The following is a 13,835-nucleotide window of genomic DNA, read 5'->3' on the forward strand; positions in this document are numbered from 1 at the left end:
GCTCTATAAAAATATTCTCTCTCCTTAATCACCATATCTACTTGTTCCTTTCCAGCAGTCAGGAAACATTTCCAAAACTCTCCTGTCTTTAAAACAAAACCTCTCACTTAGTCCTTCCATGTCTTCCATGTATTCTAATTGAAAATATTCCTTACTTTCACAAATAAAATTAGGGGAAAAAACTATTAGCGTTTCTTTCACTTATTCTCCTTCCATTGCTTCTCAGTATTTTATAGTCTCCTTTTTTTTTTTTTTTTTTTTTTTTTTTTTTTTTTTTTTTTTTTTTTTACCTAAGTGATGAACATATTACCATTGCATCTTGGATCAGCATATTGCTGGGAAGAACTGTCAAAAGTGATCATCACATAATCTTGTTGTTACTCTCTACAAGGTTCTGCTGATTCTGCTCTCTTCACTCAGTATCAGTTTATATAAGTCTTTCCAGACTTTTCTGAAATCAGCCTACTCATCGTTTCTTTTAGAACAACATTCCATTATATTCATATACCATAACTTATTCAGCCATTCAATAATTGATGGATATCTACTCAATTTCCAATTCCCTATCATCACAAAAAGAGCTGCTACAAATATTTTTGTACATGTGGAGCTTTCCCCTTCTTTTATAATCTATTTGAGATACAAATTACTTTCCTGAATAGTTGGGTCATTAAACAACTTTGTCAACAAATGCATTAGTGTCCCAATGTTCCCACATTCTCTCCAACATTTATCATTATCTTTTCTTGTCATCTTAGCCAATCTGAGAGTGTGAGATGATACCACGGAATTGTCTTAATTTCTATTTCTTTTATCAATAATTATTTAGAACATTTTTCATATGATTTTAGATAGCTTTAATATCTTCATTTGAAAATTGACTGTTCATATCCTTTGACCATTTATCAATTGAGGAATGATTTGTATTCTTATAAATTTGACTCAGTTCTTTGTATTTTAGAAATGAGACTGTTATCATAAACACTGGATGCAAAATTTTTTTCCAACCTTTGTTTCCCTTCTAATCTTGGCTGTGTTGGTTTTATTTGTACAAAAACTTTTAAATTTAATATAATTAAAATTATCCATTTTGCATTTTATGTTTCTAGTTCTTCTGAGGCAATAAATTTCTCCCTTCTCCAAAGATCTGACAGGTAGATTATCCCTTTCTTTTCTAATTTGTTTATAGTATCACCTTAAATCACATCTAAATCATGAATCTATTTTGACTTTATCTTGGTATAGGGTGTGAGATGTTAATCTATATCTAGTTTCTGCCATACTATTTTCCAATTTTCCCAGTAATTTTTGTCAAATAGTAAGTTCTTATCCCAGAAGCTGGGGGCCTTTACTTTACTATTACTATAGTCAGTGATTATTATGTCTTATATACCTAATCCATTCCACTGATTCATCACTCTTTTTCTTTACCAATATCAAATGCTTTTGATGATTGCCACTTTATAATATAGTTTTAGGCCTGGTATGATTAGGCCATCTTTCTTTGCAATTTTTTTTTCATTAATTCCCTTGGTTCTTTTTGACCTTTTGTTCTTCCAGATGAATTTTGTTAATTATTTTTCTAGCTCTATAAAGTAATTTTTAGCAGTTTGATTAGTATGATACTGAATAAATAGATAAATTTAGGTAGAATTGTAATTTTAGTTTTATTAGCTCAGTCTACTCTTGAGTAATTGATATTTTTCCAATTTAGATCTTATTTGAGTAAAAAAAAATGTTTTATAATCTTCTTCATATAGTTCCTGGGTTTGTCTTTGCAGGTAGATTTCCAAATATTTTATATTGTCTACAGTTATTTTAAATGTATTTTCTCTTTCTACCTCTTGCTTTTGTTGGTAACATATAGAAGTGCTGATTATTTATATGGGTTTATTTTATATTCTGCAATTTTTCTAAAATTGTTTATTGTTTCAAGTAGTTTTTTAATTTATTCTTTAGAATTTTTTGACTATACCATCATATTATCTGCAAAAAGTGATAATTTTGTTTTCTCATTGCTTAATCTATATCCTTCAATTTCTGTTTTTTCTTATTGATAAAGTTAACATTTCTAAAACAATTCTGAATAATAGTGGTGATAATAGGCATCCTTGTTTCATTCCTGATCTTACTGGGAATGCTTCTAGCTTATCCCTTTTACATATAATGCTTGCTAATGATTTTAGATAGATGGTACTTATCATTTAAAAATATGAATAGCTTTTAATTTTTTTTTCAAAATACATGCAAAGATAGTTTTCAATATTCACCTTTATAAAACTTCTTGTTCCAATTTTTCTCCCTCTCCTCACTTCTCCTCCCTTCCCAAGACAGCAAGTAATCTAATATACGTTAAACATGTGCAGTTCCTCTAAATATATTTTTACATTTGTCATGCTGTGTAAAAATAACCAGCTCAAAAGGGAAAAAAATCAAGGGAGCACATAAAAACAATAACAACAAAGGTGAAAATGCTATTCTGTGATATACATTCAGTTCCCATAATCTTCTCTCTGGCTGAGGATGGCTCTTTCCCTCACATGTCTATTAGAATTGCTTTGAATCACCTCATTGGTGAAAAAAAGTCAAATCCATCAGTTGATCATCACAAAATCTTGTTGTTACTATGTACAGTGTTTTCTTGTTTCTACTCAATTCACTTAGTATCAGTTCATATAAGTCTCACCAGACTTTTCTGAAATCATCCTGCTGATTGATTCTTATAAAACAATAATATTCCATTATATTCATATAACATAACTTATTCAGCCATTCCCCCACTGATGAGCAGCCATTCGTTTTCCAGTTCCTTGACACTATGAAAAGCACTTATCGTTGTAAAGTCTGGGCTAGCTTTCTGGAACTCTTGGGAACAGTCTTGGTTTCAGCAGAATAATCACCACAAGAGGGATAAAGTTCAAAGTCTTTATTGTCTCCTTCAGTCTCCCAGTCTGCGTCAGCAGTCTCAGTCAGCCAGCCAGTCAGCAGTCTGCACATCTCAATTTAATGTCCTGCTTTCTAGAGCCCCTAAATTGGGGTGACAAAATGTATCATTGCTTTCTAGAGCCCCCCCACAGAAATGGATTAAAATAATAGTGTCCAGACTAGCTTTCTAGAGGATCTCAGGACCAGTCCTAGTCCTTGGTCTTAGTGGAGAAGTGATGAAGGCAGGAGAGCCACCATGAGGCTGGTCAAGTCTTCTCTTCCATGGCTGAGTTTGTCCCCAAGTTTATATATTCTATTACAATTAAATCAATTCATCATATTGAGTATAAACCAATCATTATATCACTAGGGAACCATTATTTGTTGTAATATTAAATCAATCATACTGAACTAGAGAACTATTAATCACCATGCTAAACTAGATAATCATTGTCTTATCAGTTCCCTGAGTTAACATCTTGTAAGAATCCTTGCCTCAAGTATATTTCTCCAGAGTTCTGGTCCATTACATATCATTTTAAGGAAAACTCCATTTATGATAATTATAGTAACAATTAATATATTGCTCATTAAAATATACTAAGTGTTTAAAATACATTATCTTATTTGAAGCTCATAGCAGTCCTATATTAATAATATTAGGTATTATTATCCCCATCTTATTGATTAAAAGATTGAGGCTAATAAATTAAATATTTTACTATGGCTATTTAACTAGTAATTATCAGAGGCTGAATTTTATTCCAGGTCTTTTTGACCTTGATTACATCAAATATTACAACTACCTCTCATTAATTTAATTTTTTTTACAACATTGTTATTATATAAATTGTTCCCTTAGTTCTGTTTACTTTACTTTGTATCACTTCATAGAAGCCTTCCCAGTTTTCTCCAAAACTGTCTCTTTCATGATTACCAGTATATGATTATAGCATTCCATTATATTCATATGCTATAATTTGTTCAATTATTATTCAAATGATGGACACCTTCATCTTAGTTTTAAGTTTTTTGCCACTTGTATTAATAGGTTTTGTACACAAGTCCTTTTTCTTATTCTTTGATCTCTTTGGTGTATGGTTTCACTAGTATCATTGATTCTAAAAGTATACTAACTTTTAGAGCATAGTTCCCAATTGCTTTCCAGAATACTTAGATCTATTAATTCCATCAAAAATAGTCTTCCTGTTTTCCTTTAGCCCTTCCAACACTGGTATTTCTTTTTTTGTTACCTTTGTCATTTTGATAAGTGTGAGATAGAATTTCAATTGTATTTCTCTAATTAGTGTGTGTGTGTGTGTGTGTGTGTGTGTGTGTGTGTGTGTGTAATCTCTAATTATTAGTGATTTGGAACTTTTTTTTCATAAAACAATTGATAACTTGGATTTCTTCCTTAGAAAATTACCTGTTCATATCCTTTTATTACCAGGAGAATATATTCTTGAAAATAAGATGTTTTTCAGAGAAACTTTGTTCCATAGATTTTTTTTTTCCCAACCAAGTTAACTATTTTTCTTCTAATTTTAATTGCATTAAAAAATGCAGAAACATTTTAATTGTATATTATAATCTCATATTTTAATGTTAGTAATTACTAATGTTTTAGTATTACTTCTTTTTAGGGAGTATGGAAACATCCCTTAACATTAAGAAAATTTTACAGAAATTTTTTCTTTGGTATTTTAATTTTTAACTAAAATGTGAAAGCTTTATTTTTGACAGAAGAAAAGCCTTTTACTTTCTGTTACAAAAATAAAATAGCCATCTCATTTTACAAAGGAATAGGTTCTTAATATTTACCCTACAATAAGGAAGAAAAGATGCTAAGAAAGGTTTACCACCTCTGCTTTATTTTTTAATTAAAATGTTATTTTTTTATCCTGAATTTAACAAGCATCAACTAAATGAGTTGTTATGGAACCCACAGAGAAGATTATACCAGAAATTTCTAGTATCCATTATATAGAGGTGGCTTTTATAAATATATAGTTCATTATGTCACTTTCATACCTATCATTTTTATCTATAATTTATTCTGGCCATCTTTCTATTCTCATTTTTTTTTCTCATTCTTGAATATGTATTTTTTTTTTACTGAAAAAATCATTCATAAATTAACATACAAAAATGTACAAACACATGAGTAAATAAGATAATGACAAAGGACTACTTTTGTGAAAAGTATGTGGTCTGTTTTTTTTTTTTTAAACAACTTTAGAGTTCAGTGCAAAAATGTACCCCTGGCACCTCTTAAAAACATAAAGGTCAAGTTCAAAAAACCTAGTGATGGACAAAAATGATCTACATGATGGCCATCTGAAATGGTGACTATAAGCCATATTGGGAGCTCCTGTTCAGTTGTAATAAGTGAAAGAATCTTTGGAAAAGATTCTAAACCAACTCAGAATCAAATAGTTTTTTGCCAATAAAATCTTCTTATAAATTTGTAATGAGGCAAAGGTTGGAGAAATTGGTTCGGGGAAGTAATTTCCATCTGTTCCCTCCTCTTTGGTCTCCTGAAGGAGGGGGTTCATCATTGGCTGTGTAGAATTTTAGCAGCCAAAATCACTATGAGATGGGTTTGGATTTTACTTGGCTGGTGGCTTGCATTTTTTAAATGAACCTTTCTTTTACAACATTAAGAAAACATGCACTTGCCTATATGTTTTTGTTTGTTTTTTTAAGAATCAGTCATTCTTACTACATTTGACTTCTGGGATAAATGACTAAACAGTGCAACATTAAGAAATTCCACCTTTACCAACCCAAAAAAAAAAAAACAAAGAAAGAAATCCGTGATTGCAAATAAATAAAAGTGATTCTACTTTATACGATAAAACGGATTGTATCTCAATCTGCTCTTTCAACCCCTCTCCCAATAAAGTGAAATTTTGGGGCAAGTGTTGTCTGTCCCAGATGGTAAATATTCTCAAAACAGAGCTTTGTTACTAATATAAATGAGTTCAAAATCCTGGCATGTATACATTACCCACCAAACAGGATATTTCAATTAAAAAACTGAAGAGCAAATCAATCCAAAAATCCTTGACCATCACATTAGATACAGGGCTCATACTTTCAATACCAATTTGACAAGGGTCTTTGCATTTCTTGAGGGGAAGAGGTGGGAAGGAAGGGAACAAAATCAATTCTTTATTGCTATATGCTCTATGAACAAAAATCCTGTGTATCATGTTCCCTCATAAAGTTGTTGTAAAGCACGTGTGTTCAAAATACTTTTAAAAAACATGATAGCTTACCAGCTTTCTCAAGAACAGTTTCCTGCACTCTCATACAAGCTGATAAGTAGGACAACCTATAATACCACATTTTCTAGATACCAACTGAGTCCCCAAGAGACAAAAAAACAGAAACAACCAGACTTGGCCAATCACACCCACAGCCCATGGGCGAGGGGATCATATTTCCATGAAACCAAATACATGCAACAATGGAAAAAATAATTCTGATATATGTACATACTTATGTAAACCATGAAAGTTATAGAGGCAAACTAAGGCAAATAAAGCAAAGGAAAATATGAAGTACTCTTCAGAGAAGATTCCCAATCACAATATATAAATATACTTTTGTTAAAAAATAATAATAAATTTGATGCTTCCTAGAACAGACATTTTGGGAGATTTTTTCAGGTCCTATAGAAATCGGTGAGTTGTACACAAAGAAGATTTAAGATGTACTGACCAAAACGTAATTTGGAATCAGGCCTCAAAATATAAGAGATATGAAAAGAATACTTTCATTCTCATATTTCAAAAGTTTTCTTTTGACTGTTGGTCAACATTGTCCTTTTAGTTGTGCTTTTGCTCACTGACATCTATGTATCATTTGCTCCCTGGCTGAATTTTAAAGATTTCAAAAATTTGTTAAATGTGAAAATAACTAAAACAACTCCTTTGAGAAGAAAAAAGAGCAAAATGAAGAGAAACCACTGAAGCCACTGTTAATTCCTTGTGTGATTAGTTGATTTCCGGAGAGCCCGGACGTCTCTGACAGAGCACAGATGGGCAATGGTGTCAAAGAGAGTCTTATAGGGATCTGGCTCTGGGCAGGCACGGTCATATTTCACACCCTCCAGGGGTGGGGGAAATGATTAAGAAAGGGGAGGGGGGAGGGGAAGCAGAGTAAGAGTTAACATCAAAAGCCAGGGCCAGGAAGGGGAAACAGAGGAAACATCAGCTACAAAAAATATGAAAACTGATAAATCAGACAATTTGTTCCTTTTTGAAACATCTCCCCACACAGCCAAGAATTTAGATGATAAAAGATATGTTACAAATACACTTAAAATAAGCCTGGCACCTGTCAACTAAATAAGTGATTGAATATGTAAACTCTCTGCTTGAATCCAAGTCAACAGTAAAATTAAATAAAAAAAAGAAGAGGCAATTTACACGGCTTATTTACATTTTCACTTCTTCAAGAAGTGAATTATATATCTCTATGTACCCTCCCCATCTCCCCCCCTCCCAACGTAATTAAAAAATAAAACAAAAACACCACAAATGTAGCAGGATGGATGAAGAGTGGTTCATTTGCTCTTTCATAAAGGCAGCTGCCCTAGTAGTGGGATTAGTTCTTTGCCTCCACAAGCAAAGAAGATGAAGATATCATTCAGAAGAACAAGCTCCGTGGCAGGACAACGGCCATGTTTGATCACAGTTCTGGTCCTGGAGATTGTGGCTGAGATATAGGGACTGGAGAGGTGGAAGGGGGTGCAGGAGAGAGAAGAGCAGCAGGATATACCACCATCATTGGAAAATAGAAAGCAAGTCCTGATGATTGAAGCTCCCAAACTTGCTACACAATCAAACTGGGCCCGGAGAGCAAAGATATTTTGTGTGTGCATTTTGCAATATTATTCTTCAAACCCTGTGATTCCTTCATTAGCCACTGTATTCCTGTTCTCTTCCTGTGCAGGTTCACAAAACATCTCACCAGGTTGTCTTGGTGATGATAAAGCAAACTTATCTTCTTTCCTCTTAATATTCATTCACCTGAGCCAGCTCTGGTGTCAAGTTTACAGTTATATTTTTATACAAGGCGTCATATGTGATGTTTGCAAAATAGTTCAAGTTATTGAGGCCATCCAGAGATTGTCTTTCCTTTGATTTCCTCAGCAGTGCATACCTCCCTAGAAACTGCACTTCTCCTCGATGGTGATGAGGGATAGATTTATACTTTCCAGTGTCACCTTCTGGCCTACTCACTGAGTAGCCTGCATTCTGTACTCTGTTCCAGAGGTCATCATCTTCTCCACCCCAACCCCAGAATGCATTAGGAAAGCCATTAATTTTCTGAAACTGCTCTACTGTTAAGCCGCTCACTCCACCAAAAAATTCATTATAAGGAAGCAGATACATATACTTATCTAGCTTGGTTGCAAAGTGCCTTGGCATTTGCCCACATCCATAATAGTTGCGATCATTTTCCGGTATATGATCCACATCATGAAAAATCAAACAATCCCAATTCAAGTCTCTCATTGCTTCACGAAAGCCAACGTTATAAAGCATAGCACGATTGAAGGGTTGAGTACCGGTTTGTTCAATAACATAGAATGCAAACTGCAGACGCTGACGTTGTAGCATAGGAATTAGATGCCGGAAAAGAACAGGGAGATGCTCATAACGGTTTCGGAATGGAATAAGGATTGCCACCTTCCAACGAGGCACACAATCACTGGGCTTCCAATGACCTCCAAGTTTGATGGCAGGGTCTCTGGAGAAGAATTCATGGATGTCATCCATTCTGATTTCACTCATGTTTATATCTATTGGGCCCTTCATAGAAGGGAGTCTTTCAGGGCAGGTATGGTTTGCAAAGTATGTAAAATCTTCAGGAAGAAAAGTTGTGGTTTGCAGGAAGGTTTCACTGTGATTCAAGTCAAGAGGATAATCTGAGTCATTTACACTGCTATTCCTCCTGGCATAGGCACTCCGTACCACCTGCTCATACACCTGAGCGCCTATTGTTCTCATGTTGTCTCGGATCAGAATGCCTTGGGCTTGCATCATGAAGAGGTAGGTGTTCACTATGCCGGGCGCCACATACACGAAGTAGAGGAAGGTAGAGGACAGCGAGAAGAAGAAGAGCGCGGCGAGCAGCGAGCGGCGCGGGAGCCGCAACCCCCGCCGGCTCCGCATGGTGCAGCCGGCCTGAGGAGGGGTAGGGGCCGGGTCCGAGCCGGACGGCGGGTGTGGACAGACGGTCCGCGCCGCTCCTCACATCGGGGCCGACTCCTCTCCCTCCGCCTCCGCCTCAGCCGCCGCCGCCGCGGCCGCCACCTCCGCCGCCTCCTGGCCGCTCCGTGCCCCCGCAGCCGGCCGCCGCGGGCCGGGCCACATCTATTCTCATTTTGTAAAGAAAGAAGAGAAACTCAATTCTTAACTTTCCTTTTCCTCCCACCTCAAATGAAATATATATATATATATATATATTACAACAAATGCACACAGTCAAGCAAAACAAATCCCCACATTAGCCATGTCCAAAAGTCCTTCATCATTGGTTCTTTGGAATAATGGTTCATCATTTCTTTGGTTAGAGTTCTTAAGTCCTATATCTACTTTGAAATACAAGTTCTGGGAAGATAGTGATCATGTATCATGAACTTTCCAATTTCTCAGTCTATTCAATGTAGTCATGTGGGGAATAGATAAGGTGAAGAACTTACAGGAATGTATGAATTCTTTTTCTGTATTTTATTATTTCTGTGTCTCCCCTATGACCTGTATATGTGCAGGCTCATATCTACTTGAGCCTTGGCCAGCTAGAAACATATTTACTTAACCTGAACTGGTGACATTTATTGGTATTTGACATTTATCAATATTTAGTCTATTAGCTGGACCACTGTCTGCTTGATTAAGCCTGAAGGCCTGACTTTCTGTTTCCTAGAGATCAGGAGATTTCAGGGAAATAGAAACCTTCCATTCCAATCTCCCCAACTAGCAACAACCAATTAGATGCCTCCCCCTCCCCTTCTCAATGCTCTCTTACTTGTGATGTAATTTCTTGTATAAAAGCTATGTATCTTTACTACTTCTTTAGCCCTCCTACCGCGAGCTTATCTTGTGATGGGACAGCTCATCCTCCGGAGGTTTTTCAATAAACAACTTTTCTGCCTTCTACTGAGGGATCTCTGAGTAGTCATTTTGGGTAAGGGTCTTCTACATCCCTCACAGTTGGGGGCTCGTCCGGGATGGGGTCTTTGGGGGAGATGGCTATGTGCACCCCGAACAGGGACAGGCGCCCACGGAGTAGTTTTCTCCATGGTCTCTGGCTCTGGGTGAGCAGCCTCCCTCCCCTCTTAGACAACAACTCGAAGCAGGAATACTCAGTGGAATGCAGAATTGAAGATTGAAAGAAATAAGAGTCCTGATGGCCGGCATTTGCAGCCTGAAAAGAAACATATGTTCTCGAGGTAAAGCTCTTGGGAAGTCTGGGGGTTTATTGGCTGGGTCGAGGGAGACCCTGAGGGATTAGCCCTCTTAAATTTATTTTTGGTGTGGACTGCTGTTAACCCCAACGATAAAGGACTTTTCCTAAGGAAGCTCTCGGGTGGCTGTGGGGGTGTGAGGGTAACATAGGGCCTCCGCCTGGGCGTGAGGGTAACATAGGGCCTCCGCCAACACCTGGATCGGGTCCAGGGTGGTATAGAAGCAGTCCGAAAATTTGTATCAGGACGTTAGCTAGGAAATTCAAGACTGGAATGAACTTCCAGATATACAAGGGAAGAAAACTGGGAGGATGTGTATCCCAGGATTATTTGGGTATATCAGACTTAAATCTGTATGTAAAGGTGAAAATAGAGTTTTGTGAATGTCTGTGTGTATGTCTGCTTTGCATTGCCTTTGTTCTGTGTTAAAAGTTAGAAAGCTCATAAGAGATAAGAATTCAGCTCTGTGTTACAGGCTTAGAAAAATATCAGGCTGAATTGTGGGAACTGGAATTCATTCAGAGTAGTAATTCTTTCAGAGTGGCTCAGAATGTATTGGTCTTAGAATTTGGGAACTAGTTTTGGGCTTCTCAAGGAAAGAAAATCTTTTTTTCTCTTTCTCTCCCTCTGTCTCTGGCAGTGGCTTTGCGGGAGGAGGGAAAGAAGGGGGAAAAATAAAAACATAGATTGAAAGTTTGGAAAGTTTTGAGAAAATAGAAGAACAGTGGCTATCGCTCCTATAAACAAAGAGCCTGTTATCAGGACTCAGCCAGAGAAAAGCATTCTCAAGGTAAAGCAAGGATTGGTGCTTAACTCTTTCCTGCTTACTAAAGAAAAGACATGGGAATAAAGTATCTAGGTAAATTTTAGGAAATTTCACAAACTGAAGTAAAATAACTTTAAATTGGTGTGTGTGATAATATTGGAAAATTTAAGATCGGAAATATGAGACTGCAGATATTGGAAGGGAAGAATAAATATAGAGTAAGAGAGGTAAATAGTAGAACACAGGGGCGTTCTGACCTGTTGGACCTGTGGGAAAACTAGGCCTACTTCTAAAGAAAAAAAAATTTGCAGGAAAAGAAAGAAAAATCATTATTAGTAAATTTGCCTTCATGGAATTAGAGAACAGAAAGTTTAAGAAGACTAAACTGGGTAATTGTTTGCAATATTTGATTAAGAGTTTTGGGAATTTACTATATTTTAAAGAGGTACTATAATTTTGAAATTGGAATAAAATTAAAATTGGGGGAAATAATTTACTGTTGCCTTACACATGTTAGATTTATTCTGAGTATAAAATCTTAAGAATTTTTCGAGTATTGTGGCCTTTACAACTGAAGAGAAAAAACTTTTCTTTTTTTTTTATTATTTGGTTGGACTTCAAATTGAAATATAGGTTATTAAACAAAATGCCAGTAGCTTACCTTAGGGAGGGCTTATGTTTGTATCTCCCTACTTAAATGGTATGTTGCTTTTTAAAAGCATTGAGTAATTTGTAAACTATATTGTAAGTTTTATGAAATTTGATTCAAAATTAATTGTGAATCTTGAAGTTTAAAGTTTAAAAAAAAAAGATGATTTAAAGACAAGGGAAAAGAGATTGATTTACAAAAGCAATTAATAGTTTAAATAGAGCATCTAGTCAGAAGGATTTTTGGTTTAGGAGTGTTTAAGGTATGTAATAAATTTTGAGCAAGTAAGCATTGGAAAGAGAGAGAGACAGAGAGATGGGATAGGAGAATGAAGGTAATTTAAGAAGGATTGATTAGTAGAAACAAATGATTTCAAGAAGTCGTCAGTAGGAAAAAGAAGGAACTGGTTGGAAAGGGTAGTCACAGAGAGATGGCTGTGAGAAGGGATGTGTTTTTGTGGGAGGAGAGAAAGTGAGCAGCAGTGGAAAGTGGCTGCCGCTTGGTTCCTTTGGCTGAAGAAAACAAATGGTTATTTAAAGAGACAAACTGCTCTTACAAGATGTTAATTGATTGAATATTTGTTTCTTTAGATACATAATGGTTATGAATATTAAAGAATATGATCAGAAATGTGGTATATAGTTTGAAAGGGTTATTTCAAAAAGTTTAATTGATGTTTTCAAGAACTTTTCAGATTCTTTTTATGTGAAAATAGGAAGTTTTAATTAACTGTATTGATGCCAATTATCTGAAACGGGACTTCAAGGATAATAGTTTTTGCCTTCTTCCTTTTGAAAATGTTTTTGTTGTGAACCATATGTAGTTTGGGATTTTTCTGTATATTGGGTATTTTAAAAGCAAAATAATTGGTATATTAAATTTATTCAAGATGCAACATCTACTTGGGTATATAAGAATTGTGTGAATTTTCTGGGATAAATTTCTTACTGTTATTGATATAAGGTCATGGTAAATAACTGAGATTTATTTGAAACTTTGGAGACGAAATTCTTTGGGCTTGTAATTAATGCTATTTGGAAGTTTTAAAGCTCCACTCTTCAGTGTGCTGAAAATTGAGTTTTAACTGCTTATATTATGTTATAGTTATGTTCTTGCATTTTTTCCTCCTGTGACTGATTTCTATGATCAGAACAATAGTTAATAAGAACTGTTAATGTAATTCAAATATGTCATACCTTGCTGTTTCCAATCTGGTGATATGTAATCTTTATATCCTAAATACTTAGGCAAATAAGTATTTAGCCTAGTCATCTGTCTGTTACTGGATATTTGTGTTTTATTTTTAAAATGTTTTTTTTTTTAAATGATAAGAGGACAATTTACAATGGTCTGTGAAACCTAACTGCTATTTATTGGAACTATAGCTATCTGCCTGTCCTGTGAAGCAAGCTTATTCCTTCACATAGGAACTGCTGGCCAATCTATACTGGCCTCCCCACATGTTGTTGCAGGTCCAGACTGTTCTAACTTTGTTAGATTTAGTTTTTTTGTTCTAGATTTTGGTCAAATTACAGATTATTGAATCTCTTCTGAGACATGGATCGGCCCATCTGAAGCTTAGATTGACACCACACCCACACCCTTGCATGGATTGAGCACCTTCGCCCATTTCTCAGCCCGAAGCAGCTAAGATCGAGACCATCGCCAGTGCTCCTGATGTAATTTGGACTGATATGGGGGAAGTGGGAAAGTGGTTGATGAATTATTGTTAAAATTACAATTCTATTACTAGAGTTAGAAAAAAAATGCAAACATTACTGTGTGTTTAAGATTTGGGATGGAAATTATTAAAAATGGTAACTATTGCTATTAAGGAAGCTATAAAATGTTTATAATATCTATGTTCACTTCAGAATATGTAATTGTTTAAGGTATTTGATTTGATTTGATTTGATTGATTTTAGGAAATTCCTCCTGTACTAGACTGTTATGTATGTAGGAACTTTAATTCACTCTTGGGATTTATATGTGGATGGTTATTTGACTATTTA

The 13,835-nt window shown here is 35.3% G+C and overlaps 1 protein-coding gene across 1 annotated transcript; it reads right to left on the minus strand.

The window, feature by feature from the left end:
- Window positions 1–7,475: 7,475 nt before the first annotated feature.
- LOC127560758 (beta-1,4-galactosyltransferase 5-like) lies at window positions 7,476–9,255 on the minus strand. Its single transcript, XM_051995604.1, has one exon. It carries the CDS (start codon window positions 9,111–9,113, stop codon window positions 7,950–7,952), a length of 1,164 nt encoding a protein of 387 aa, XP_051851564.1. The 5' UTR covers window positions 9,114–9,255; the 3' UTR covers window positions 7,476–7,949.
- Window positions 9,256–13,835: the final 4,580 nt, after the last annotated feature.

This window comes from Antechinus flavipes, chromosome 4 (genome assembly GCF_016432865.1).
Source record: "Antechinus flavipes isolate AdamAnt ecotype Samford, QLD, Australia chromosome 4, AdamAnt_v2, whole genome shotgun sequence".
Lineage (NCBI taxonomy): Eukaryota > Metazoa > Chordata > Mammalia > Dasyuromorphia > Dasyuridae > Antechinus > Antechinus flavipes.

Coding starts and splice junctions, on each gene's coding strand:
- LOC127560758 (XM_051995604.1), bottom strand. CDS start 9,113: ATGCGGAGCCGGCGGGGGTTGCGGCTCCCGCGCCGCTCGCTGCTCGCC.